The sequence below is a fragment of the Dryobates pubescens genome, chromosome 34 (assembly GCF_014839835.1).
Source record: "Dryobates pubescens isolate bDryPub1 chromosome 34, bDryPub1.pri, whole genome shotgun sequence".
In the NCBI taxonomy this organism is placed as follows: domain Eukaryota; kingdom Metazoa; phylum Chordata; class Aves; order Piciformes; family Picidae; genus Dryobates; species Dryobates pubescens.
In genome coordinates this window covers 2,055,873-2,079,388 of record NC_071645.1, presented here as the reverse complement: position 1 = coordinate 2,079,388, position 23,516 = coordinate 2,055,873, and the positions used below count along the sequence as shown (strand labels likewise).

Genomic DNA, 23,516 nt, shown 5'->3' with positions numbered 1-23,516 from the left:
CGTTCCTTTTTTTTTCTTCCTTTTTTTTCCTTCTTTTTTTTTTGTTCCTTCTTCTTTTTTTTTCCTTTTTTTTTCTTCCTTTTTTTTTCTTCTTTTTTTTTAAATCTTCCTTTTTTTTTCCTTCCTTTTTTTTTTTCCTCTTTATTTTATAACTGACACAGGTGAATGAAAATCCTCAGAAACAAAGAAGCTCTTTTAGTGGGCAGCATACAAGAATGGGAACAATTAATAAATAACATTAGTATCAACCTCTAAACATCAACAAGGCAACAACAACAACCAACAACAACAAAAAAAAAAAACAACCAACAAACAAACCCCAAAACCCCACAAACCAACCCCAAAATGAGGACTTTTAAAACCCAAAGTGAACCTTTAAAGCTCAGCTACTCTCTGGAAGAATATTTACCTTCTGTTTTTCTTTTGTTTCTCCTCATTCTTTACAGATCTGAAAGGATTAAATACTGCTAGTACAGTCTGGGGGGAAGGGGGGTGTTCTTTTATATTAATGACACTATTATACCTCTTTTTTTTTGTCTCTCCTCCTTTAAAATAGTTTGTGACAAACAAAAAAACATCTCAGCATTTAGTATTTCTTTCCTTTTAACACTGACATTCTACAAATTGAGGGAGGTGAGGGGGAGGGGTTGCTGTTTGGAAGGGGAAGAACCAGCTGGGTTCTACCCCCACTGAGGGTTTGATCCATAGAATAATAGAAGTCCAGGCTGCTGTCCCCTGCAGAAAGGACACAGAGCTGAGGGGGCGAGGCCAGAGGAGGGCCACCAAGAGGAGCCAAGGGTTGGAGCACCTCTGCTGGGAGGATGAAGCTAGAGGGGGTTCAGCCTGGAGAAGAGTCTGAAGGGACCTCAGAGCTGCCTTCCAATAGCTGAAGGGATCCTGCAGGAAGGCTGCAGAGAGACTTTTCATGAGGGTGCCTACAGACAGGCCAAGGGGGAATGGTTTGAAGCTGAGGAAGAGCAGGGTTAGACTGGAGCTGAGGAAGAAGTTCTTCGGTACAAGGGTGCTGAGACTCTGGAAGAGGCTGCCCAGGAAGGCTCTGGATGCCTCCTCCCTGGGGGTGATCAAGGCCAGGTTGGATGAGGCCTTAATCAGCTGAGTCTAGTTGAGAGGTGTCCCTGCCCGTGGCAGGAGGTTGGAGCAGATGCTCTCTGAGGTCCCTTCCAACCTGAGCCATTCTATGATTCTATGATTCAAGAGAAAGCACAGCTGGTCCTTCCCCACAGAGAACTGCCCAAAAGATTTCTGTTAGGAACTTCAACAACAAGTGTCCTTATTCCTCCCTAATTTCTGCAGTGGCATCTTTAAGACAGTGCCCAGGGAGTTGCATTTTTGACTTGCTCAACTGAAAAACAACAACAGCAACAAAAACCATTTACAGTAAGGACCCTGCCTCAGGATTAGCTACAGTAATGTCATCAGTCTAGTGCAGGAAGCAACATGCTGTACTCAGAGCCTGTCTGGCTCCCCCAAGGGAAGGGCTGAGGGAAGGGCATGCAGAAAGCTGCTGAGAGTGAAAGCAAGACTCCAGCATGGGCACCCCACGCCTCACACTGCAGAGACACAGACACAGAGGCAGTGCAGCAGCCAGCCACAGCCCTGCCAGGCTGGGGGCCCACCTCAGATTCCCATTCCTGGTGGCACTGAAGTCAGCCAGAAACCCTCTGCAGAACCAACACCACTTGCTGGCTTTCCACAGCTGCCTGCTGCTTGCCATGCAGAGATGGGGGCTGGTCCCACACATTTTGTGCCCAGCTCCAACTCTACAAAGTGTTTCCTGCTTGCTTTGTGTCCAGGGCTGACAGACAGTGGGGGGAGCCCAGCACCTCTTACCAGCAGCAGCAGCATTTTGTTACAAGCAAACCCAACCCAACTACAGCTCTACTGTCCTCACACTAAGCTTAGCACAGCACCAGTCCAGACAAGTCACTGTTAGTAACAGGCAAAGTAGGAAAGAGTTGAAATGCTACAAAACACAGTGTCAGGGTTGCAGTGACAGTTGCCCATCTTTCTTGCCCCTTCTTTCCACTCCTCTCCAAGCAGTCTCAGATGTCTAGCCTGGGCTCTTCATTTTCAGAGGGATGGACACTCAGATCCAGCCTAGGGGTGCAGCATTCCCTTCAACAAGGCACTGGACATTTGGGTTGGGTTCTGGTTTGTTTCCTTTAAAAGTTAACTTGTTAAGAATAAAGAGCAAGGAGGCAAAGGGAACAAAGAGAAATCAATCTGAGAGTTACCTTTCCTGAAAGAACAACAAGAAAAAAGAACACACAAAACCACTCTGCAGTGCCTGGGTTGACTTCAGAGAGCACAGCCATAAGACAAGGCTGCAGCACTAAGCAAACACTTCCATGTTTCAGGAAGAGAAAGGTCAAGGCTTCAGTTTCTTCCATCAGTTTGAGACACCAACAGTGCACAGAAAGGACACATGCAGAAAAAGTGAGTGATACATGCCACAGAGATTGCCCTCTCTAATCCCTGGCACAACACCCACAGGAATGCCTCTCAGCACACAAACCCCAAAGGCAGGGCTGCAACAGCCCTGCTAGGCAATGACTGAATTCAACCTCACCACAAGCCTGCAATAAAGAGCTTGCCTGGGGCAGGGCATCGCTACCCTGGCCACACACTGTGCAAGGCCAGAGTTAAGGCTGTCCAGCTGGCTCTGATGCAGCCCTGGCAGTGGCAAAGAGTCACACATCACAGCTGAACACACTTGCACTGGGTTTACACAGCGAGTCAGAACTGAAGTGGCTCCAAACCCAAGAGGGAGCTGGGGGCAGCACAGGAGAGAACACCCAGAAAGAGAGAAATAAACCCAGAGTGCTCCCTCAGCAGGGGGTTTGGCCTGGCTCTGCAGGACACGGCCAGGAAATCACTCAGGCACTAGGCCTCCCAAGTGTCACATGCAGATCCACTGAGGCAGCAAGCCCAGCTGCTCCACCTTCCTGCCCCAGCAGCACCAGTGCTGGGCTTGCTTCTCCACAAGCTCCCACAGACAGCCTGAGCAAGGCTGCAGGGCACAGCTGGCAGAGCGCTTCACAAAGAGCAGCAACAGCACTGAGCTGTGGCACACACGGGCAGAGGAAAGAGAAGAGCTTCTCCTCTCCAAGCCTTCCAACCCAGCACCTTCACCAAAGCCAGACCCTGCTGCCCCTGCCCTCTCCCTGCAGCACTGCAGAGGCCATGCCCACTGCCAGCAATCTCATCAGGGTGCTGCATTTGCAAGTTTCAGGCCTGGCCCCAGAAGAGGAATGGTGCTGACAGCTAGGAGAGCTCTTTAGGGCCTCAGAGAACATTTTCTTCACTACAGAAAGGAGGAAAGGAAAGAGGGACAGCTCGTGCTTGGGAGCTGCCTGGAACCCACTGCATCAGCTTCTAAAGCTGGAGATTCAGAGAGAAACAACCTCACACTCCATACAAAACAAACATTTACTCCCAGAAATTGGCAGAAGCCCTCTGCCAATTTCAAGCAGTTCCTCTGAGACCTGGGCCCAGCTCCTGGACTCTTTAAAAGCCCAAACTGCATCCAACTACCATAATCACTCCAAGTTGCAGCCCTTGGCCCAGTGACTGCTGCTGCCCTTAGAGAGGTGCAAATAATGCTGGAGATGCTTCCAGAGGCTGCTAGCCCCTCAGTGTGCACAGAGCTCATCTGCCAGGCTGTGATCTCTGTACTTCAGTCCTCTCAAAGGGAGTCACACACTTCTTGCACATCAAGCCTGTACAGAGTGAAGTAGCTGAGTATGCAAGTCAGGCTTTGTTGGGTTGGGTTTTCTTTCCCCACTTTTAAAGCCATGTTGATTGTTTTACAAACACAGAAGTTGCCCCAGAGCTCTTTTAACACCAGCTCTGGCAACACCTTAGAGCAATGGACATGGAAAGAAGAAGAAGAAGAAGAGCCCCCACGTTGTTGGTTTGGTTTGTGTTTTGATAGCCATGCAGAGGACTGCTGCGTTTCTTTTGACTGCAAAGCAGGCAGAGATACCAAACAAACACATCAGCTGCACCTACCACTTCCACAAGACAGCCTGGCACAAAGACAGCTAAACTCCTGCAAAAGCTCTCTGAAGGAGAGGATGGAATGTGTGTGAAGGCCACTAGTCTGCCACAACCACCATGCAATTAAGATAAATAAAACATCCCAAAGCCCAGGTGCAGCATTCCTGGAGACAGAGCAGATGGGGAGTGCCCAGGGATGGCTGCTCCAAGCCCAGCAGGGCCACAATCAAGTTTGAGCACTGAAGCACAGAAATGCTCAAGGCTGAAAAAAAAACCCCCACAAAGGAGAAGCAACAGCAGCCAGCTCTTTGCTCTCACTCCAGGTTCTTCCCACCCTCTCCCACCCCTCAAACCCAGCACATTTAGCTGCCTGCAGTCTGGTGCTGCCAGCAAGAGGACACCTAGGAGAGAAATCCAACTCCTAGCGCTGTCAAGAGCCTGCCAGGAGCCAGGCACACTACCTCCCAGCAAGAAGGGAGGTAGCAAACACCACTATTACAGGCAAGAGGGAAATGCCAAGGCAAACAGGAAGCAATCCAAAGACCCTTCCAAGGTCTCCTATTTATTCCCAGTGGAAAGTGACCTCCCAGCTGTTCCAAAAAAGCCTGAGCCAGACACATAGCAGCGAACAGATCCAAACCCAGTACCATGAACCACAGGACACACCACACCGACCTCAAGACTTTGCTTCTCAGAGCATCCACTTAGAATTCACAGCACAAACACTGCCCCCAGCCTGCAGGGCATCAGCTCGGGGATCCCTCGTGGTGACACCTTCCTCTGCCAACCCCCTGGGAACAGAGCTGCTCTCTCAGACAAGAGGTAGGGGGAAAGGACTCCGAGACACACACTGCATACGAAACACCCTTCTGCTCCATTTCCTTCCCCTGCTTTGAAATCTGGAACCACAGAAACCTGATAACAACTGATTCTCTGAAGAGGCAGGACTGACCTCAGCCTTGAAGTCTCTAAAGGAACCCCTTCCCCTTTGGTGAGTAGCTGGGCCAGGGCTGCCCAGGCAGTTGGTCCACAGGAGCTGCAGCAGGTGCGGCGGCCGTGTGCTATGTGGCCACGTGCGCCGGGGAGGAAATGGAAACGAACTCCCGGAGAATATTCTTGGCCATTTCAATATTGTTATGTGCAATGAGCAGTGCTTTCTGAATGTCCTGATATGAGTAGCCCTGGCTCAGGAGGTTCTCGATCTCGCTGGAGAGCTGCAGTGAGGCGCTGGTCCCGCTGCTGGCCCCTCCTGGTGGGCAGCTCCCCGCTTTCCGCTCCGAGTTTATCCTCCGCGGCAGCGGCTTCGGAGGCCTTTCTGGGACTTGAGAGCCATCTGAGAAACCTGGAGGGAGAAAGGAATGCATCACTTCAAAAGCCCAAGGCCATGTGGTTCTTTGCTTGGAACAAAGCAAGCATGACATGAGGCTGATAAATGGCTCCTGGAAAACGTGCCACCGAGAGCCGCTCGGCTGGCTCCACCTCTCGCCCCGCGGTGGGGATTAGCTCAGCTTCCCCTCGCGTGCAGCAACTGCCATGGAGACTTCTTCTAACCAGGAAGCCACATCAGGGTCACTCATTAAGATAAGACCACAAAAATAGAAGGAAAAGAAAAAAAAAAGAACTGGCAAGGAGCCTTACAGTAGAGGCAGAGGCCTGCTAGGAAACAATGACACAGAGAACGTGGCAGCTTCAGCAAACAGAGGATCACAGAACGGGCTGGGTCGGAAGGGACCTTGAGGCACATCCAGTTCCAATCCCCTGCCATGGGCAGGGACACCTGTCAGCTAGACTCAGCTGCTCAAGGCCTTGAACACCTCCAAGGACATCCACAGCCTTCCTGGGCAGCCTCTTCCAGAGTCTCAGCACCCTTGTACCGAAGAACTTCTTCCTCAGCTCCAGTCTAACCCTGCTCTCCCTCAGCTTCAAACCATTTCCTCTTGGCCCTGTCTCTAGAAACCCACATGAAAAGTCCCTCTGCAGCCTTCCTGTAGAGGCTCTTCAGGCACTGGAAGGCAGCTCTATGGTCCCCCCAGTCTTCTCCTCTCCAGGCTGAACACCCCCAGCTCCCTCAGCCTGTCCTCACAGCAGAGGTGCTCCAGGCCTTGGATCATCTTTGTGGCCCTGTCTGTGCTACAACAAACAGTTCTGTAAGACCAAGAATGTCCAAACCATCCCTTTTGAAGAGCAGGCACTGCAGCACTGCTCTGAAAGGCAGCAGTCACCATGGAGCCTTACCCAAAAACTTGTTCCAGAAGGACAGAGACAGAGAAAGCTCTTGAGGAAACAAAGTCATTGAAGCTTCCTCACCAACCACGCTGCAGCCTAACTCCCCAGTCTTCAAAGCACAAACTTCTTAGACATCAAAAGCTTTTTGTACAGCTGAGGAAAAGGACTACCCACTCCTCTGCCACAAACTGCCTTTGGAAATGGCTGATTCAGCTTGGGCTGGATGGCATTTCAGAGCCCATGGGTCACTCTGAAAGGACAATTACCAGCACAGGGCTTTTTGTTGTAAATGATTAAGAAATTCAGCTGTAAGGCATGAGAACAGAGATCTGCCTAAGTGGATCCCATCCTAGGCTGGCTTGCTCAGCAGCAGCCAGTCCCCAGGGTTTCAGAAAGCTCCCTGTGCTTCCCAGGAACAGCCAGCAGGTCCACAGCACTTTTCAGTAGAGATTCTTAGAATGGTTTGGGTTGGAAGGGACCTTAAAGATCACCCAGTCCCAACCTCCCTGCCATGGGCAGAGACACCTTCCACTAGCCCAAGGCCTCATCCAACCTGGCCTTGGACACCTCACATCATCTCCTAACACTACAGAGCAGGACAGCAGCATTTGTATTTCAGGGGTGTTGACAGAAAGAAGCAGCAATGACTAAGCTGGGATGAGGATGTGAGCTCTCTCTGTCCCTTCTTACCCCTGTCTGCCACATCCTACAGACAGACAGCAGGGAGCAGGAAGGAGTGGTAAAAGCAAATAAATTATCTGCACTAATAAACTCTTCTCTGTGCTCTAGAAGGGCAAGCTCAGGGAAGGGGAAATAGTGAAGAGAAGACTCACTGAGGCAAGCAGTGCTGGGTACAGGAGGCTCTGCACCTCACCTGACTCCAGAAGGAACTAGAAGCTCACTGCTCCTACTTGGCAAATCACCAGGGTGCTCAGACATGCTGAAAGCCCTCAACAGGAAGAGTTTCAGAGCTTCCCTTAGGGTTGCTGGGCAGTTGTAGGGACTAATTCAGGCATTATTCAGGAAGGTTCTTGGGAGAGATGAGGCTTTGACTGCTCCCTCAGAGTGTGCCTTGCATCCAGAAGGCCAAGATGTCCTCTGCTCCCCAAGGACAGAAAGGTGACCTTGCTGAGCCCCTGGGTCCCTGCTCCAAGTGTGCTCAGGCAGCACACTTGTGCCATCTGCTGGCAACGGCCTCGGCCCAGCCTGCAGCAGAGGCTGTGCAAGCCCAGCTGTGACATCTCCTCCTTGCAGCACTGACAGCAGCAACCTTTGCCAGCTCTCCCTCATGCCCTGCTACAAAAGGAATGCCCTGGAGCAAACAGTGGCTTAAGAAACGTCCTTTAAGTTGAGGAAAGGTTTTCCTAACCGTGACTGAAGTCGGATTTCCTAGCTCAGAATCCCAGAGTGCCAGGTTGGGAGGGACCCCAAGGATCACCTGCTCCAACCTTCCTAGGTGAGAGTGGAGTTGAAATCAGCTGGCTCAGCACCCTGGCAAGCTGAGTCCTACAACTGTCCAATGGAGGAGACTCCACTGCTTCCCCTGGGAGATGATTCAAATCTCTAACTGTTCTCATGATGACCAACTGTCCTCTGGAGTCCCACTGGAATCTCCCCAGCAGTACCTTGTCCCCATCACTCCTTGTCTCTTCCATGGGACTCCTTGTCAAAAGGGAGTCTGCATCCTCCTGGTAGCCACTCTTTATTCATTGGTCCATAGCAATAAGGTCTCCCCTCAGCCTTCTCTCCTCAAGGCTGACCAAGCCCAGCTCTCTCAGCCTCTCCTCATGTGGCAGGTCAGTGACTGAGAGCCCAAGGCAGGGCACTCCCAGTTGCAAACCAAACTAAGCTTCTGCGAGCAGAGTTACTTCTGCCCTGCCGCTTTGATTTCACAGCTCGCACTGAAAATCTCGGCTGAGAAGCTTCACACCTGCACAGCAGCCCACCAGCTGGCACTACAAGAGGAGGAGCAGAGGTGTCTCACCTGTGACAGGGTCGTTTTCCAAGGACATTCTGCTGAAGGCAGGCGTGGCGTTGGAGATGTCGGAGAGCGTGCGCCGCGCGGTGGCCACCGGCAGCGGAGGTTTGGGGACGTCGTAGCCATCTTCTTCATTTTCTGACTCCTCAGGGCCATTGCTGGCACTGGCTGCTGCCAGATCCCCTGCATCTGCAACAACAACAGGCATGTTTCTGAGCTCTGGGACTGAACAGAGGCTCTGTCTCTCAAGGCAGGCTCTCTCCCCCTGCAGCCCCCAAGCGCCGACGGGACACTGAAGGCTTCGCTGCCGAAACTCCGTTCAGGGGAAGCTCTTTCCAGAAGGTGCTGCCAGAATCAAAATGCTCAGCATGGATGTGGGCTGACAAATGCTGCCCAGAACAAAAACCAAACAAACCACCAAACAATAAAAACCTTCAGCATTTTTTTCCCCCCTAACAACTGCTGAGCATTTGTACAGTGCTGGGCTTCTCAGCATCCCCACAACACACAGACAAAGACCCAGATGTTTCCAACAGACATCCCAGCCATGGGAACAGTGAAAGCAAATCACACTCAGTTTAGCCTCAAATGCTGCTCCAGCTGGGACTGGGCTCAGTTCATGGCACCCCAGTTTCTCAGTTGCTTTCTCAGCACACCCACTCACCAGAAGTGCTGACAGCCTCGAAGGCAGAGGATGCTGCCTGGGAGTGAATGTTGTACATCGCTTCGTACATGCAGGCCTCTGTCTGCTGCTCGCACTCTGAAACTCTGAGGGAGAGAGAGAACAAAGATTTCCCTTCACTCATGGGTGTCCCCTCCCTGGAGGTGTTGAAGGCCAGGCTGGATGAGGCCTTGAGCAACCTGGGCTGGTGGGAGGTGTCCCTGCCCATGGCAGGGGGGTGGAACTGGATGATCTTCAAGATCCCTTCCAACCCAACCCATTCCACAGTCACCACCTAGTCTCTCTGGCTGAGATTCTGCACAGGTTGTAGCCAGGTGGGGGTTGGTCTCTTCTCCCAGGCAAGCAGCAGCAGAACAAGAGGACACAGTCTCAAGCTGTGCCAGGGGAAGTTTAGGCTGGAGGTGAGGAGAAAGTTCTTCCCAGAGAGAGTTGTTGGCCCTTGGGATGTGCTGCCCAGGGAGGTGGTGGAGTCCCCATCCCTGGAGGTGTTCAAGAGGGGATTGGATGTAGCACTTGGTGCCATGGTTTAGTAGTCATGAGGTGTTGGGGGACAGGTTGGACTTGATGATCTCTGAGGTCTTTTCCAACCTTATTGATTCTATGATTCCAAGTGTCCTGGGAAAGAATGTTTGCTGCAGAGAATGCCCTAGCAAGGGACAGGGCAATAATCAGCTTAACAGAATTTAACTGACACCACCAGAACACAAACTTGAGATGGAATTTTTACCTTCAGTGGCTGCTGCTCTCAAAAGGAAGAATCCCAGAGTGCCAGGTTGGAAAGGACCCCAAGGATCATCTGGCCCAACCTTTCTAGGTGATAGTGGAGTTGAAATCAGCTGGCTCAGCACCCTGACAAGAGTCCTAAAACTGTCCAATGGAGGGGAATCCACTGCTTGCCTTGGGAGATGATTCCATTCCCTAATTGTTCTCATGATGACCAATTGTCTTCTGGAGTCCAATGGGAATCTCCCCAGCAGTACCTTGACCCCATCACCCCTTGACTTTTCCCTGGGATTCCTTGTCAAAAGGGAGTCTCCATCCTCCTGGGAGCCAACCTTTATTCATTGGTCTCCCCTCAGCCTTCTCTCCTCAAGGCTGAACAAACCCAGAGCTCTCTCCTGAGAGGGGAGTGGCTACCTGGCCCCTTCTACACTGTGCAAGGATTCAGCAAGAGAGCAGCAGCCACGTTTCACTCATACTCAGCTGTGTCAGCCTAGGCCTGGTAGGCATCACTGGGGAGGAATTCAGCAAACCAAGCAATGAGAGTCATCTAGCAAACAAATCTGCTTGCCCAGAGCTGTGAGGGGGAAGCAGAGTGCACACAAACAGAACCTCACCGTAAACTCTGAGTCATTTCCAAAGGCATTTTGAGCTCTGGTTTTTGTACAGCAGGTCCTGGAGGCACCACAGGCAGAGAGGATGGTGACATGTATTCAGTGTCCTCATCACTTTCAGACTGCTCCCCAGGAGGCAGTTTTGGTACAGGCAGTGGTCTGGAGGCAGTGGAAAGAAAACAGAAACATCAGGAAAATACTGATGGCAAATCCAATGCAGATCAAGTTGGCCTTTAAACCCCACAGTGGGACTAACAAGCAGCTCTCTTAGGGTGATTCTGGCTACAGACAGACTTTGGTGTTCAGGGTTCTCAGCTGCAGCCCAGCTGCAAAGTCACACTGGTGCAAAGTGTGCAGAAGGAAGCTGACAATGCCATACCCATTATGCATCACCTGCACCACCACAAAGACCAACTCAGAAGAGAGATCCTAAGGGAGTTAATGGAACTGCAGCCTCTTTCCTATGGCCACAGCCAAGGGGTGACTACCAGCACAGTCCATGGATCTTTGCCATGCTGATCCCATCCACCTTCTCTAGGTTGTGTCTTTTGAGTCTGTCAGAGATTGAAACCAAGGCTGCCAGAGCTTTGTCAAACTCTGTCCCTGGCAGCAGCATGAAGGGAGCCCTACAATTAGAGTTCTCTAAGTTACAGAAGAGCACTTCTGCTGGAAAGCAACAGACCTGGCAGCTAAGGAGTAGATGGCATTGGCAGATGAGGAGGGTTTGATTTTGGGGTGTTCACACTCTGAGGTTGTTGGAGGACCAGTGTTCAAGCTCTGAAAGAAAACAAATCCAAAGCAGGCATCAGAAACACCAAACACAGCAGAGTCATGGCAAGGCTGCTGGGGACTCACTGAACTCATTCACAGGTTGCACTGGGTTGGAAGGGACACTCAGAGGGCATCTTGTTCAACTCCCCTGCACTCAGCAGGGACACCTCCAACTACAGCAGGCTGCCCACAGCCACATCAAGGTTGATCTTGGATGTGCTGCCTCAACCACATCCTTGTGCAACCTGTTCCAATGTTTCACTGCTCTCATTGCGAGGAACTTCCTCCTGATGTCCAACCTAAATCTCCCCTGCTCCAGTGTCAAACCACTGCCCCTCAAAGCACCTCCCTAAGAAGTCCTCCCATTATTCCCCCTCAATTCCCCTGCATTCCAGGCACTCATCAGTTCCTTTTCATCTCTCCCTCAGCACAGGATCAGCCTATTCAGCCATAAACCATGAGAAGAGGGCACCTTGAAAGCCTCAGTTCCTCCCAGATTGACTTCACCTCCAGCAGGCCCTACTCACCACTGGGTTGTCCAGGCTGACTGTACTCCCAAGCCGATGGCTCTCAGCCCTGGAGTCCATCTGAGAGGGCAGGGAGAAGGGAAGCGAGTGCCTGTTGGAGAGTTCTCTGCCAGCCCAAGGGTCACCGGGGCTGAGAGCTACAGATGGGGCCTTAGGCATGGGCCTGGACGGCCACAGCTCTGCCTGGCGGTTGGAGGGCACGGGGGGAGGTTTGTCCCTTGAAGGGCAGTCCCCAGGCGTGCAGGGCAGGGGCCGCCTCTGAGGTCGCCCTTCAGCGCCGATGGAATGCGGCCGGTCCGGAGGCGGCGGCGGGGGGAGGTCTCTGAGCGTGGGTGGGATCGGCAGAGGTTTGTCCTTGTGGAGAGCACCAGGGACAGCCTGCAGGGCAGAAGAATGCAAGACATTGCTCAACAAAGGTAGGGGAGCCCCGAGACAGAGCAGGGAGGGGGGTGGGTGGCAGAAGGGTGGGGTTTGGCATTCGATTTATCTCTAAGGATGTGGAGATAACTCTCTAGCTCTCCACTAGGTTAACCCTCCAGACATCCTCTCTGCAGGCTCGAAGGGAACAGACCCACAGGTTGGAAGGGCCCCTTAAAGGGCATCTTGTCCAAGCCCCCTGCACTCAGCAGGGACACCTCCCACTACATCAGGCTGCCCACATCAGGGCTGACATGAGTATCTCCAGGGATGGGGTCTCAGCCACACCCCTGGGCAACCTGTGCCAGTCTCTCACCAACCTCATTGTGCAGAACTCCCTCCTGACATCCACCTACATGTCCCCTGCTCTCCTGCCTGCCCCACCACAAGTCCCAGCCGAAAGGGCAAACAGTGTGTTTGGTGTCTCTGACCTTTGAAGTGGTGCCAGGGCTGGAAGCCCCAGGTGGATTGGCCACTCTCTGCTGCAGAAGGTCCAGCCGTGGTGGCACAGGGGGAAGGGCAGCCTGGGGAGCTACCGAGAACGGAGAAGGAGGACGCTCCACCTGGGAAACAAAAGAATGGGGGAAATCAACACAGGGCAAAATGCAGCAGAAGTCCTTCGGCCTAGAGAGGTTTCCAGGCTCTGTGAGTTGCAGTGGCTTCAACACTGCTGCTGGTAACAAACTGCATCAGCAGCAACACACCGCAGGGAATCCAGGCACAGCACCACAGCAGCCGAATTGCAGCAAGCCTTGAAGATCACCAACAGCCTCAGGTGTGGCACAATAAAAGACAAGCTGTTTGTGCTGGAGTAACAAGAACTGCCTTCCTGGGCCCTCAGCAGAAGCGAGCTGCTTCTTTTCTTGACACAAGAGGGCAGGATCTGCTGCAAAACCTCCTTGGAGCTGCAGGCACCAGTGTGCAAACGACCAGATCCCACACTACAGTGTGCAGCAATCATCTTGTGCACCAAAACCTTGACTTTTGCCCCTGGAAAGCTCTTTTTCCACCTACCAAATGACAGAATGTTAGGGGTTGAAAGTGACCTTGAAGATAATCCAGTTCCAATCCCCCTGCCATAGGCAGGGACACCTTCCACCAGCCCAGGTTGCTCAAGGCCTCATCCAGCCTGGTCTTGAACACCTCCAGGGAGGGGGCAGCCACAGCCTCCCTGTTCCAGTGTCTCCCTATCCCCACTGGAAAGAATTTCTTCCTAATACCCACTCTGAATCTGCCCTCCTCAAGCTTCAACCCATTGCCCCTTGTCCTATCACTGATGGCAGAGTTATCACACCTTTATTGTACAAAACTATCAGTCAGCCTGTAACAAGCTGACAGGCAAACTGGCTTCCTCAGCAGAACAGCTTTGCCCTCTACCCAGTTAGTCATCAGGACCTTGGGAAGGCTTTCTCTGGTTGGCTGCATCCATCACTGAGGAAAATGGATGAAGTTCTGCTGATATGGGTGAACTATGGCTAGCAGATCAAAAGCAGCACTGCTAAGCATGCACACAGGTGTTATAAACCCAGACCTTACATTCCAATAGGTCAAGTCAGACATTTCACCCTTCTCAGGAATCTTCCAGGATAAGCCACAAAAGATTCAGAGATTGCATCAGGTTGGAAGGGACCCTCAGAGATCATCTTGTCAGCAGGGACACCTCCACCCAGAGCAGGCTGCCCAGGGCCACTCAAGTCTTCAATGTCTCCAGAGATGGAGCCTCAAACACATCCCTGGGCAACCTCTTCCAGTACTTCACCACCCTCACTGCAAAGAGCTTCCCCTGATGTCCAACCTATATTACCCCCTGCTCCAGTTTCAAACCACTGCCTCTCATCCTATCACTCCAAGCCCTTCTAAACAGTCCCTCCCCAGCCTTCCTGTAGCTCCCCTTCAGACACTGAAAAGCAGCTCTTAGATCTCCCTGGAGCCTTCACTTCTGCAGGCTGAACAGCCCCCATTCTTTCAGCCTGTCTTCACAGCAGAGGTGCTCCAGCCCTCTGATCAGAGATTTCAAAGTGTAATCCCCATTGCTTATTAGAACTGACAGTGCAAACTGAACTGACAGAAACTAACCTAAATCTCTGCTTTGCAGCCTGAATAAAAATCTCTCCTGTTACAAGGCCTGGCAATACCTCACCCCCCACCCCCACCCCAAATCACTAAGCCCACAGCAAGCTGGAGAACAACACATACTGCAACAGCTGCTAGCACACACTTTGGTAGCCTTACTTTGGTACCAGCAAGTTCCTTCATCATGAAGAGGGAATCATCAGCTCTGTCATCATCATCATCATCATAATTGGGTGAGGGGGTCCCTTCTGCCCCTTGTCTTGACAATCCTCCTCCTCCCCTGGGGTCGAAGGGGTCGACGACAATCGGCTCTGTGCCTTTGATTTCACAGCGGCAGAAAGGACAGCCCTGGCCCTCTGATTCCTGCAGGGAGGAAGAGCACTGTTACAGCAGGATTCAACACACACTTCATGTACAAAGAGGTTTAAAGCTGGGTTTTGGCAGCTACCTTGACCACCTCCAGGGATGGGGGGACTCCACCACCTCCCTGGGCAGCCTGTGCCAATCCCTCACCGCTCTTGAGGCAAAGAAACTGTTCCTGATCTCCAACCTAACTCTCCTCTGGCATGATTTTAGGCCATTCCCTCTCCTTCTATCACCTGATACTAGGAAGACCAACCCCCATCTCACTTCAACATCCTTTCAGGGAGCTGTAGAGAGCAATGAGGTCTCCCCTCAGCCTCCTCTCCTCCACACAGAACACCCCCAGCTCCCTCAGCTGCTCCTCCCCAGCCCTGTTCCCCAGCCCCTTCCCCAGCTTCATTGCCCTTCTCTGGACCTGCTCCAGCCCCTTCTTGGAGTGAGCAGCCCAAAACTGAACACCAACTGAACAGCTGAGGGAAACTGAACAGCTGTGGAAAGTGAAGACACCACTCCTGCAAAAAACAAGCAGCCAGAGAGAGGAAGCAGCAGCAGCAGCAATGCCTCACCTGCCAGGCAGTGAGGCAGGAGGTGCACATCAGATGGCCACATGGTTCAATCTTCACATCCTTGTCATTCTCAGCACAGATTTTACACAGCTGAAAGGTGGAGCCCATCTCACAGTACAATTCATATTGTTCCTGGAGGGAAGACAGGCAGACAGAGGTGGTTGATGCTGTAAAACACCGAGCATGAGCAGTGGGAGCTGCGAGAAACCCAACAGGAGAGTCACAGGAAGAAAAGGAATTCCAAACACCAGCACACAGGGCACAGTGGAAGTCTGCTGCTAGGAGAACTGTCAAGCTCTGAAAAAGTGGGCTTCAAGTCACCCCAGAGCTTCATAGACTCACAGAATGGATTGGGTTGGAAGGGATCTTGAAGATCATCCAGTGCCAACCCCCTGCCATGGGCAGGGACACCTCCCACCAGCCCAGGTTGCTCAAGGCCTCATCCAGCCTGGCCCTGAACACCTCCAGGGAGGGGACATCCACAGCCTCCCTGGGCAACCTCTGCCAGTGTCTCCCCACCCTCACTGTCAAGAATTTCTTCCTGATCTCCAGCCTAAATCTGCCATCCCCAAGCTTCAATCCATTCCCTCTCATCTAGTCATAGAATCATAGAAACAATAAGGTTGGAAAGGACCTCAAGGATCATCAAGTCCAACCTCTCACCTGACACCTCATGAATACTAAACCATGGCTTCAAGTGCCACATCCAATCCCCTCTTGAACACCTCCAGGGATGGGCAGCACATTCCAATGGCTAACAACTCTCTCTGGGAAGAACTTTCTCCTCACCTCCAGCCTAAACTTCCCTTGGCACAGCTTGAGACTGTGTCCTCTTGTTCTGGTGCTGCTTGCCTGGGAGAAGAGACCAACCCCCACCTGGCTACAACCTCCCTTCAGGGAGTTGGAAAGAGCAAGAAGGTCTCCCCTGAGCCTCCTCTTCTCCAGGCTAAGCAACCGCAGCTCCCTCAGCCTCTCCTCACAGGGCTGTGCTTGAGGCCTCTCCCCAGCTTTGTTGCCCTTCTCTGGACACCTTCAAGTCTCTCAATGTCCTTCTTAAATTGAGGGGCCCAGAACTGTACACAGGGCTCAAGGTGTGGCCTAACCAGTGCTGAGCACAGGGCCCAATGACCTCCCTGCTCCTGCTGGCCACTCTGTTCCTGATGCAGGCCAGGATGCCATTGGCCTTCTTCGCCACCTGGGCACACTGCTGGCTCATGTTCAGTCACCTGTCAACCAGTACCCCCAGGTCCCTTTCTGCCTGGCTGCTCTCCAGCCACTCTGTCCCCAGCCTGTAGGCACAACAACCCCATGCAGTGCTAAGTGCAGCACCTGGCACTTGGACTTGTCCAACCCCCGACTGCAACTCCTGTAAAATCCAATATGCCAGCCTTAAAAAGAAGCCTTGGGGATACCAAGTATGACAGAGTAAGGCTAGAAGATGGGAAGAAAGTGAGTTTTATGGGTTGGAACACTTTGCTCACCTGTGTGACTTTAATGTGGTCCTGAGGTGTGGGCTCACACAAGCCAGTCAAGTCAGGATTCTGATTCCGGCCGTCGGGGAATAAGTAACTGTGGGGAGTGGGGGAAAACAAATGGAGTCTGTGTGCAGAAACACATCTGACCAGGTACAAAGCATCTTATGGGGAAGTGGGGGAGGAAAGGAGGAATGAGGGTGAGAAGTGATAGGCAGGAATTGGAGGTATTCTGAACTCCAAAGAGGTTTGGGAAGAGTTTTGCTGTGGGACAAAGCGCAGACATAATGCCCTTCTTAAACACCAAAATGAAACTTGTCTTCCTTGCTGGCAGCAGCCTGGATTTGAAACAGGATGCTATGGTCCCAGCATATCTCCTCTTAAATCATCCTAGAATCATAGGATTGTTTGGGTTGGAAAAGCCCTCTAGGATCATCCAGTCCAAGCAGCAACCCAACCCCACCACGGCCACCAAACCACGTCCCCAGGTCCCCACGGCCACAGGTTTCTTGAGCACCTCCAGGGATGGGATTCCACCACCTCCCTGGGCAGCCTGTTTCAATCCTTGACCACTCTTGCAGCATAGCATTTTTTCCTCAGCTCCAACCTAACCTTCCCTTAGCCCAATTTCAGGCCATTTCTTTTTGCTCTATCACCTGAGACTAGGGAGAAGAGCCCAACCCCCACTCACCGCAGCCTCCTCTCAGGGACTTGTAGAGAGCAATGAGGTCTCCCCTCAGCCTCCTCTCCTCAAGGCTGAACAAACACAGCTCTCTCAGCCTTTCCTCAAATGTCAATAAAGATTTCTTGACCTCTGCTACCTCTCCTGTGAAGCAGCTCATGTGTGGTGTCCCCAGAGGCCACACTTCACCACTCAAAGCCACTTCGAGACCTCCTCGGAGGCTTAAGACTGATTAAACAAACGGAGAGCGAAGGAGGGCAGGAATGCAAGAGAAAAAAAAAACCCAAAACTTAGTGCTGCTGAAGTTACTTACAAGCCTTCCCTGAAGCCATCAATCAGTGCTTGAAAGAGAGGTTTGTTGTGGGGGATTGTCTGAAGGATGTTGCCATCTGCAGTGACGTAGCCAATGGCCCACTGCCCCAGCCGCGTGCAGCTCAGCCGGAAAATGTAACTGCGAACACACACGGGACAGAACTTCACTGTGGGCTGCAGCAGGCAGGAGAGGTGAAATGCCAAGCAGGCAATGCCCCAAGGCAGCAAATCAAAGCTAGTAGGAATAAGCTGATGATTTATGGCAGCTTTCCTCTCAGTTTACCCCCAGGCAGATTAAAGAATCACAGAACGGTTTGGGTTGGAAAGGATCTTGAAGAACATCCAGTCCCAAGCCCCTGCTGTGGGCAGGGACACCTCCCTCCAGCCCAGGCTGCTCAAGGCTTCATCCAGCCTGGCCTTGAACACCTCCAGGGAGGGAGCATCCATGACCTCCCTGGGCAACCTGTTCCAGTGTCTCTCCACCCTCACTGTAAAGATTTTTCTCCTCATCTCCAGTCTAAATCTGTCCTCCTCCAGCTTCAATCCATTCCCTCTCATCCTAGCACTCCAAGACCTTGTCAGAAGTCCCTCCCCTGTAGCTCCTTTGGGTATTGGAAGGCTGCTCTAAGGTGTCCCCAGAGTCTTCTCCTCCCCAGACTCCTGTAGCCTGTACCCACAGGGGAGGTGCTCCCCTGTACTGCTCAGCTGCCTTGTCTGTCTGAAGTTGGCTTCAAATGTCCACACTGCTTGTGGGAGCTGCAGTCTACTCAGCTGACCTGGTTTTATACATGTGCATCAGGAAGCTATGGGACCCACAGACACATTCCCCTACTCCTGATCCTGTCAGCCCACTGCTCAGGCTCATTCTGGCAGCACCCCCTCGGTGTGCTCACGTTCTGCTCGTGCCCTAAGGAGCTGTTGTGGCAACCAGGAGAGTGGGCAGGAGGAAAGTCACCCCCCATGGAAGCTAATCTCCAAACAGAGGGCAAGCTAGAGTTTTCTACAGCTTATATTTCTGAGGAAGCCTCAAAAGACAAAGGCAAACCCAGCTTCCTCAGTCAAGAATGATCCAAGAAGTTGTCAAGCACTAACCTGCCAGGTTTGTGAATGAATTTCTGCAGCCTGGCTTTCACCTCATCATAGGTGAGGAATGCCATATAACCAGGGTGAGTCACTGCTAGGCTATTCCAGTTCCTGAGCAAGGAGGACCATGGCTGGAGAAACAAGAAAGAAAGAGATTAACCATGAATTCCTACAGGGCAGCAACACACAGAGAGTGTTCCCTAAGCAAAGGGATGAGTTCTGAGGTTAAAGCAGAGGAACCAAACCTGCATTTTCATGCAGCACTTTCTCTCTTGTTGGTGATAAAACATCCTTAAACAAATCTCCTTTAATAAGTCATAGAATGTCTAAGGATCTCAGAGATCCTCTGCTCCAATCTGCCTGCCATGGGGGGACAGCCACCCAGCCCAGTCAGCTGAACTGGGTTGCCCAAGGCCACCAAAAGACAGCTCAAGAATAGCTACCAATTCCTGCTGCCTCTGCAGGGACCAGAGCTTATTCCTCAGACAGGGATAAAGGCAAGAGCTTAAGAAGATCATGCAGAGGACCAGAAATGATGACCAGTCTGATCTCTGACACCAGCTTCCTATATGGCCTCAGGAAAGTGCCTTCCCTGTCTCGATTTCACCGGGTGCAAGACGCTTGTGCCTGCTCCTTAAGCACCCAGCCTCCCTGGGGTGTGGCAGGCCTTGCTGGCTACTCTCAGATTTGACTAAATAAACCAGTTGATACTTGTCAGATACTCCTGAAAATGATGCACACAGAAACATTAGAACAACTGTTGGCAAGCTTTCAACCTGAGACAGGCCTCAGTGCCTAAACCTCATCCAGCTCTTCCTGCTGCCCTGTCCACCAGGAGCTATCAGCTCCCCCTAAGAACTTCACAGCTCTTGGGAAGTGCAGCAGCTCTTAACTTGCTCTTTGTTTGCTGAAGCTGGGAAAAGCACTGGATGAGATCAGCTGCATTGCAACACTGAACATGGGAATCTTTCATCTAGACCTATCTTAATCACAACCCACCCCAGCACATGGGAAAAGGCAGGTCAGAGCCACAGAAGGGTTTGTTCTTGGTCTGCACCACCAGAAGCTCTCTTGAGCTTATGGAAGACTGGGGGTTAGAGTTTTACCTGCTGTTAATAACACTTCATGGAATCATAGAATGGTTTGGGTTGGAAGGGACCTTAGAGATCATCCCACTCCAACTCCCCTGCCATGGGCAGGGACACCTCTCAACTAGATTCAGCTGCTCAAGGCCTCATCCATTCTGGCCATGAACACCTCCAGGGAGGAGGCAGCCACAACCACTCTGGGCAGCCTATTCCAGAGTCTCACCACCCTCACTCTGAAGAACTTCTTCCTCAGCTCCAGTCTAACCCTGCTCTCCCTCAGCTTCAAACCATTCCCCCCTGTCCTGTCTCCACACACCCTCAGGAAAAGTCCCTCTGCAGCCTTCCTGTAGGATCCCTTTGGGCACTGGCAGGCAGCTCTAAGGTCCCCCTGGAGTCTTCTCTTCTCCAGGCTGAAAACCCCCAGTTCCCTCAGCCTGTCCTCACAGCAGAACTGCTCCAGCTCTTGGAACATCTTTGTGGTCTCCTCTGGCCTCACTCCAGCAGCTCTGTGTCCTTCTCATGCTAGAGACAGCACAACTGGAGGCAGGATTGGAGGTGAGGTCTCAGCAGAGCAGAGTCAAGGGGCAGAATCCCCTCTCTTGCCCTGGTGCCGACACTGCTCTGGCTGCAGCCCAGCACATGGATTCCTTCTGGGCTGCATGAGAGCACTGCCAGCTCATGATAAGCTTCCCATCAACCAACACCCCCAAGTCTTTTTCTTCAGGGCTACTCTCAGTTCACTCTGCACCCATCCTTACAGCACAAAGTCACTGCAGTGTGTACAGCCCAGCTTGTCCCAGGAAGAAGAATCCAACCTGAAGCACCGAGAGCCCCTTTAAGCAATGCAGGTTCCTCACTCCTCACCTGGAAAAGTCTTGTGAAGATATCAAACTCAAAGACTGAAATGTAGTCATTGCAGGTCAGGTCAATTGTGGACTTCAGGGCCATGGCTTCCAGCCCTGAGCTGATTGGATGCACTTCGTGCAAGGCCTGACGGAAGCTCTTCCAAGGAACAATAGTCCTAGAGGAAACCAAACCAGCTGTAAATGGGAGGTGTCTGAGGACCACCACCACCATGCACACACCTCACAGATGTTTCCTGGTCAGCAGGCACCTCGTGGTGTTGCAAGAGAGTACCTGAGTACTGTGTCCAGTTCTGGGCCTCTCAATTTAAGAAGGACATTGAGATGCTGGAAGGTGTCCAGAGAAGGGCAATGAGGCTGGGGAGAGGCCTCCAGCACAGCCCTGGGAGCAGAGGCTGAGGGAGCTGGGGTTGCTTAGCCTGGAGGAGGCTCAGAGGAGACCTTCTTGCTGTCTCCAACTACCTGAAGGGAGGTTGTAGCCAGGTGGGGGTTGGTCTCTTCTCCCAGGCAAGCAGCAGCAGAACAAGAGGACACAGTCTCAAGCTGTGCCAGGGGAAGTTTAGGCTGGAGGTGAGGAGAAAGTTCTTCCCAGAAGGAAGAATGTGCTGCCCAGGGGGGTGGTGGAGTCCCCATCCCTGGAGCTGTTCAAGAGAGGACTGGATGTGGCACTTGGTGCCATGGTTTAGTAGTCAGGAGGTGCTGGATGACAGGTTGGACTTGATGATCTCTGAGGTCTTTTCCAACCTCATTGATTCTATGGTATGATTTCTAAGAGAGGAAAACCCAAATTAACCACAAGAGATTGATTCATTTACACAAGCAGAGGATCCCCTGGCACTGCAGCAGTCAGATGAAATCCAGGCACTTTGGGAATCTTAAATCCAGCTCTGCTTTCTCCTTTCCCTTTTTGTGCTCTCCTATCTTGCCAACACAATCAGGGCTTTATGCACCCTGAGCTGTACACAACACCATCCCTTGGAGCTGGCAAAGGAGGAGTTAACAGCAAAGCTGTTAGCAGAGGCCTGGGCCTGGTGGAAGTGTGGCCCTGGGCAGCCTGCTCTAGCTGGAGGTGTCCCTGCTGCCTGCAGGGGGGTTGGACAAGATGACTTTTGAGGGTCCTTTGTAGCCTGATGCAATCTGGCCAAACCAGAGCCTGTTCTGCCCACAGGAATATTTCCCTTCTTTTAAAAGCATGAAGTGGGACAGACACACAGAGAGCAAGCTTCAGACAGCTGTGTCATTTCTAAGTGATTACCACTGCTTTGTGTCCTGACAGCTACTAATTAAACTCTTTATGTGGAGCACCTCGGTTTGAAAGCAGTACCCCAGCTCCACTGACTTCAATCCTGCTGCTGTGGACACCTGCAGAGTTCACTCAAGGCAGGGGTTTAGGAGAGCCAAAAAAATCCCCACTGTCAACACTCTGCACACAAATGGGCTCTGCACCTCCCCTGCACCTCCCAGCCTATCTCACCAAAGCCTTCATGCAAACTGCCAAATGCTGAGGGGGGCCAGAAGGGAGGGGATGATGGGACTGCAAAGGTTAATTGGGGGGAAGATGAAAAGAACTTAATGTCAAGGCTCACCTAAGGGACAATTAATAGAGGAGGATGGGAACCTTTGGAAGAAGCAAGTAGATTGTTTGGCATCACTCATGGAGCTTAATTACCAGTTGGATTCCCAGATTGCACTGGGTTGGAAGGGTTCCTCAAAGGTCATCTTGTCCAACCCCCCCTGCAGGCAGCAGGGACACCTCCAACTAGATCAGGCTGCCCAGGGCCACAGCAAGGCTGATCTTGAATGTCTCCAGAGATGGGGCCTCAAGCACATCCCTGGGCAGCCTGTGCCAGGATTTTACCCCTCTCATTGTAAAGAACTTCCTCTTTAATTTTCCTCTCCTTAAGTAAATTAGGGAGAGGAAAACTTAAGCTGACTAAACAAAGGAAGCTCTGTATAAGAGTCTCCTAGGGAAAGACCTATGACTTGAGACATTCAGAAGAAGGCAGGACAAAGAAATCAGAACTAGAAGGGAGGTCCAATCCTGCCCTTCCCCCCAGGGAGTGCCCCCAGGGGCTGGGAGCTTTCTCCTCTCGCTGGTTTCAACCTGACAGAGACCTTTCTGAAAGGCAAACCAGCAGGCAGTGCTGTGTGCAAGTTGTGGCCACTGCTCTCATCTCTCTCAAGCAGGGTTTAGAAACTTACTTTTCCCCAAAGGCCTTCCTCCAGAACTCAGCAGCATCTGCCTTGGTGATGCGGAAGGTGTCCCCCTGGAAGAGGCCGCTCGGGAAAATGCCTTTGAGCTCTGCCAGCATGTGGCTGAAGATCAGGGAGAGCTTTGTCAGGTTCCTCCTGCAAAGGCATGCAAAAGGAAAGTCCTCTTTTAGAACAGACACTGAACAGGACAGAAATTGACACCTCCTGCAATTCAACTCCTCCTCTGGGACCACCTTGCGAGTACTGCCACAGCATTCAGAACACAGATTCAGAAAGGGGGTTGGGTTGGAAGGGACCTTGAAAAGCATCCAGTCCCAACCCCCTGCCATGGGCAGGGACACCTCCCACCAGCCCAGGTGGCTCAAGGCCTCATCCAGCCTGGCCTTGAACACCTCCAGGGAGAGGGCATCCACAGCCTCCCTGGGTAACCTGTTCTAGAAGGCTCCAGGGAGACCTTAGAGCAGCCTTCCAGTACCTGAAGAGAGCCACAGGAGAGCTGGGGAGGGACTTTCTACAAGGCCTCATGGTGACAGGATGAGAGGGAATGGGTTGAAGCTTGAGGAGGAGAGATTGAGACTGGAGGTTAGGAAGAAATTCGTGAGGGTGAGGGTGAAGAGACTCTGGCACAGGTTGCCCAGGGAGGCTGTGGATGCCCCCTCCATGGAGGTGTTGAAGGCCAGGCTGGATGAGGCCTTGAGCACCCTGGGCTGGAGGGAGGTGTCCCTGCCTGTGGCAGGGGGTTGGAACTGGAAGATCCCTACAAACACTCAACAGAGAACTGTTCCCTTAACAGCCCAAAGCATCACCACAGCCTATTTGCTTACAGCTGCCCTCAGCTCCAAAAC

General features: G+C 52.1%; 1 protein-coding gene across 1 annotated transcript in view; it reads right to left on the bottom strand.

Annotated features, from left to right (window-relative positions):
• Positions 1-852: 852 nt before the first annotated feature.
• Positions 853-23,516, bottom strand: part of CBL (Cbl proto-oncogene) — a 40,491-nt gene continuing 17,827 nt past the window's right edge. Inside the window, exons 3-16 of the mRNA XM_009901335.2 lie at positions 22,660-22,806; positions 20,459-20,615; positions 18,516-18,637; positions 17,425-17,562; positions 16,439-16,526; positions 14,958-15,089; positions 14,188-14,391; positions 12,387-12,518; positions 11,539-11,916; positions 10,923-11,017; positions 10,244-10,399; positions 8,889-8,992; positions 8,231-8,413; positions 853-5,362 (exon numbers count right to left, since the gene is read on the bottom strand). Of these exons, the coding sequence (XP_009899637.2) occupies positions 5,082-5,362; positions 8,231-8,413; positions 8,889-8,992; positions 10,244-10,399; positions 10,923-11,017; positions 11,539-11,916; positions 12,387-12,518; positions 14,188-14,391; positions 14,958-15,089; positions 16,439-16,526; positions 17,425-17,562; positions 18,516-18,637; positions 20,459-20,615; positions 22,660-22,806 (2,317 nt within the window). The 3' untranslated portion in view covers positions 853-5,081. The remainder of the gene's footprint in view (positions 5,363-8,230; positions 8,414-8,888; positions 8,993-10,243; positions 10,400-10,922; positions 11,018-11,538; positions 11,917-12,386; positions 12,519-14,187; positions 14,392-14,957; positions 15,090-16,438; positions 16,527-17,424; positions 17,563-18,515; positions 18,638-20,458; positions 20,616-22,659; positions 22,807-23,516) is intronic.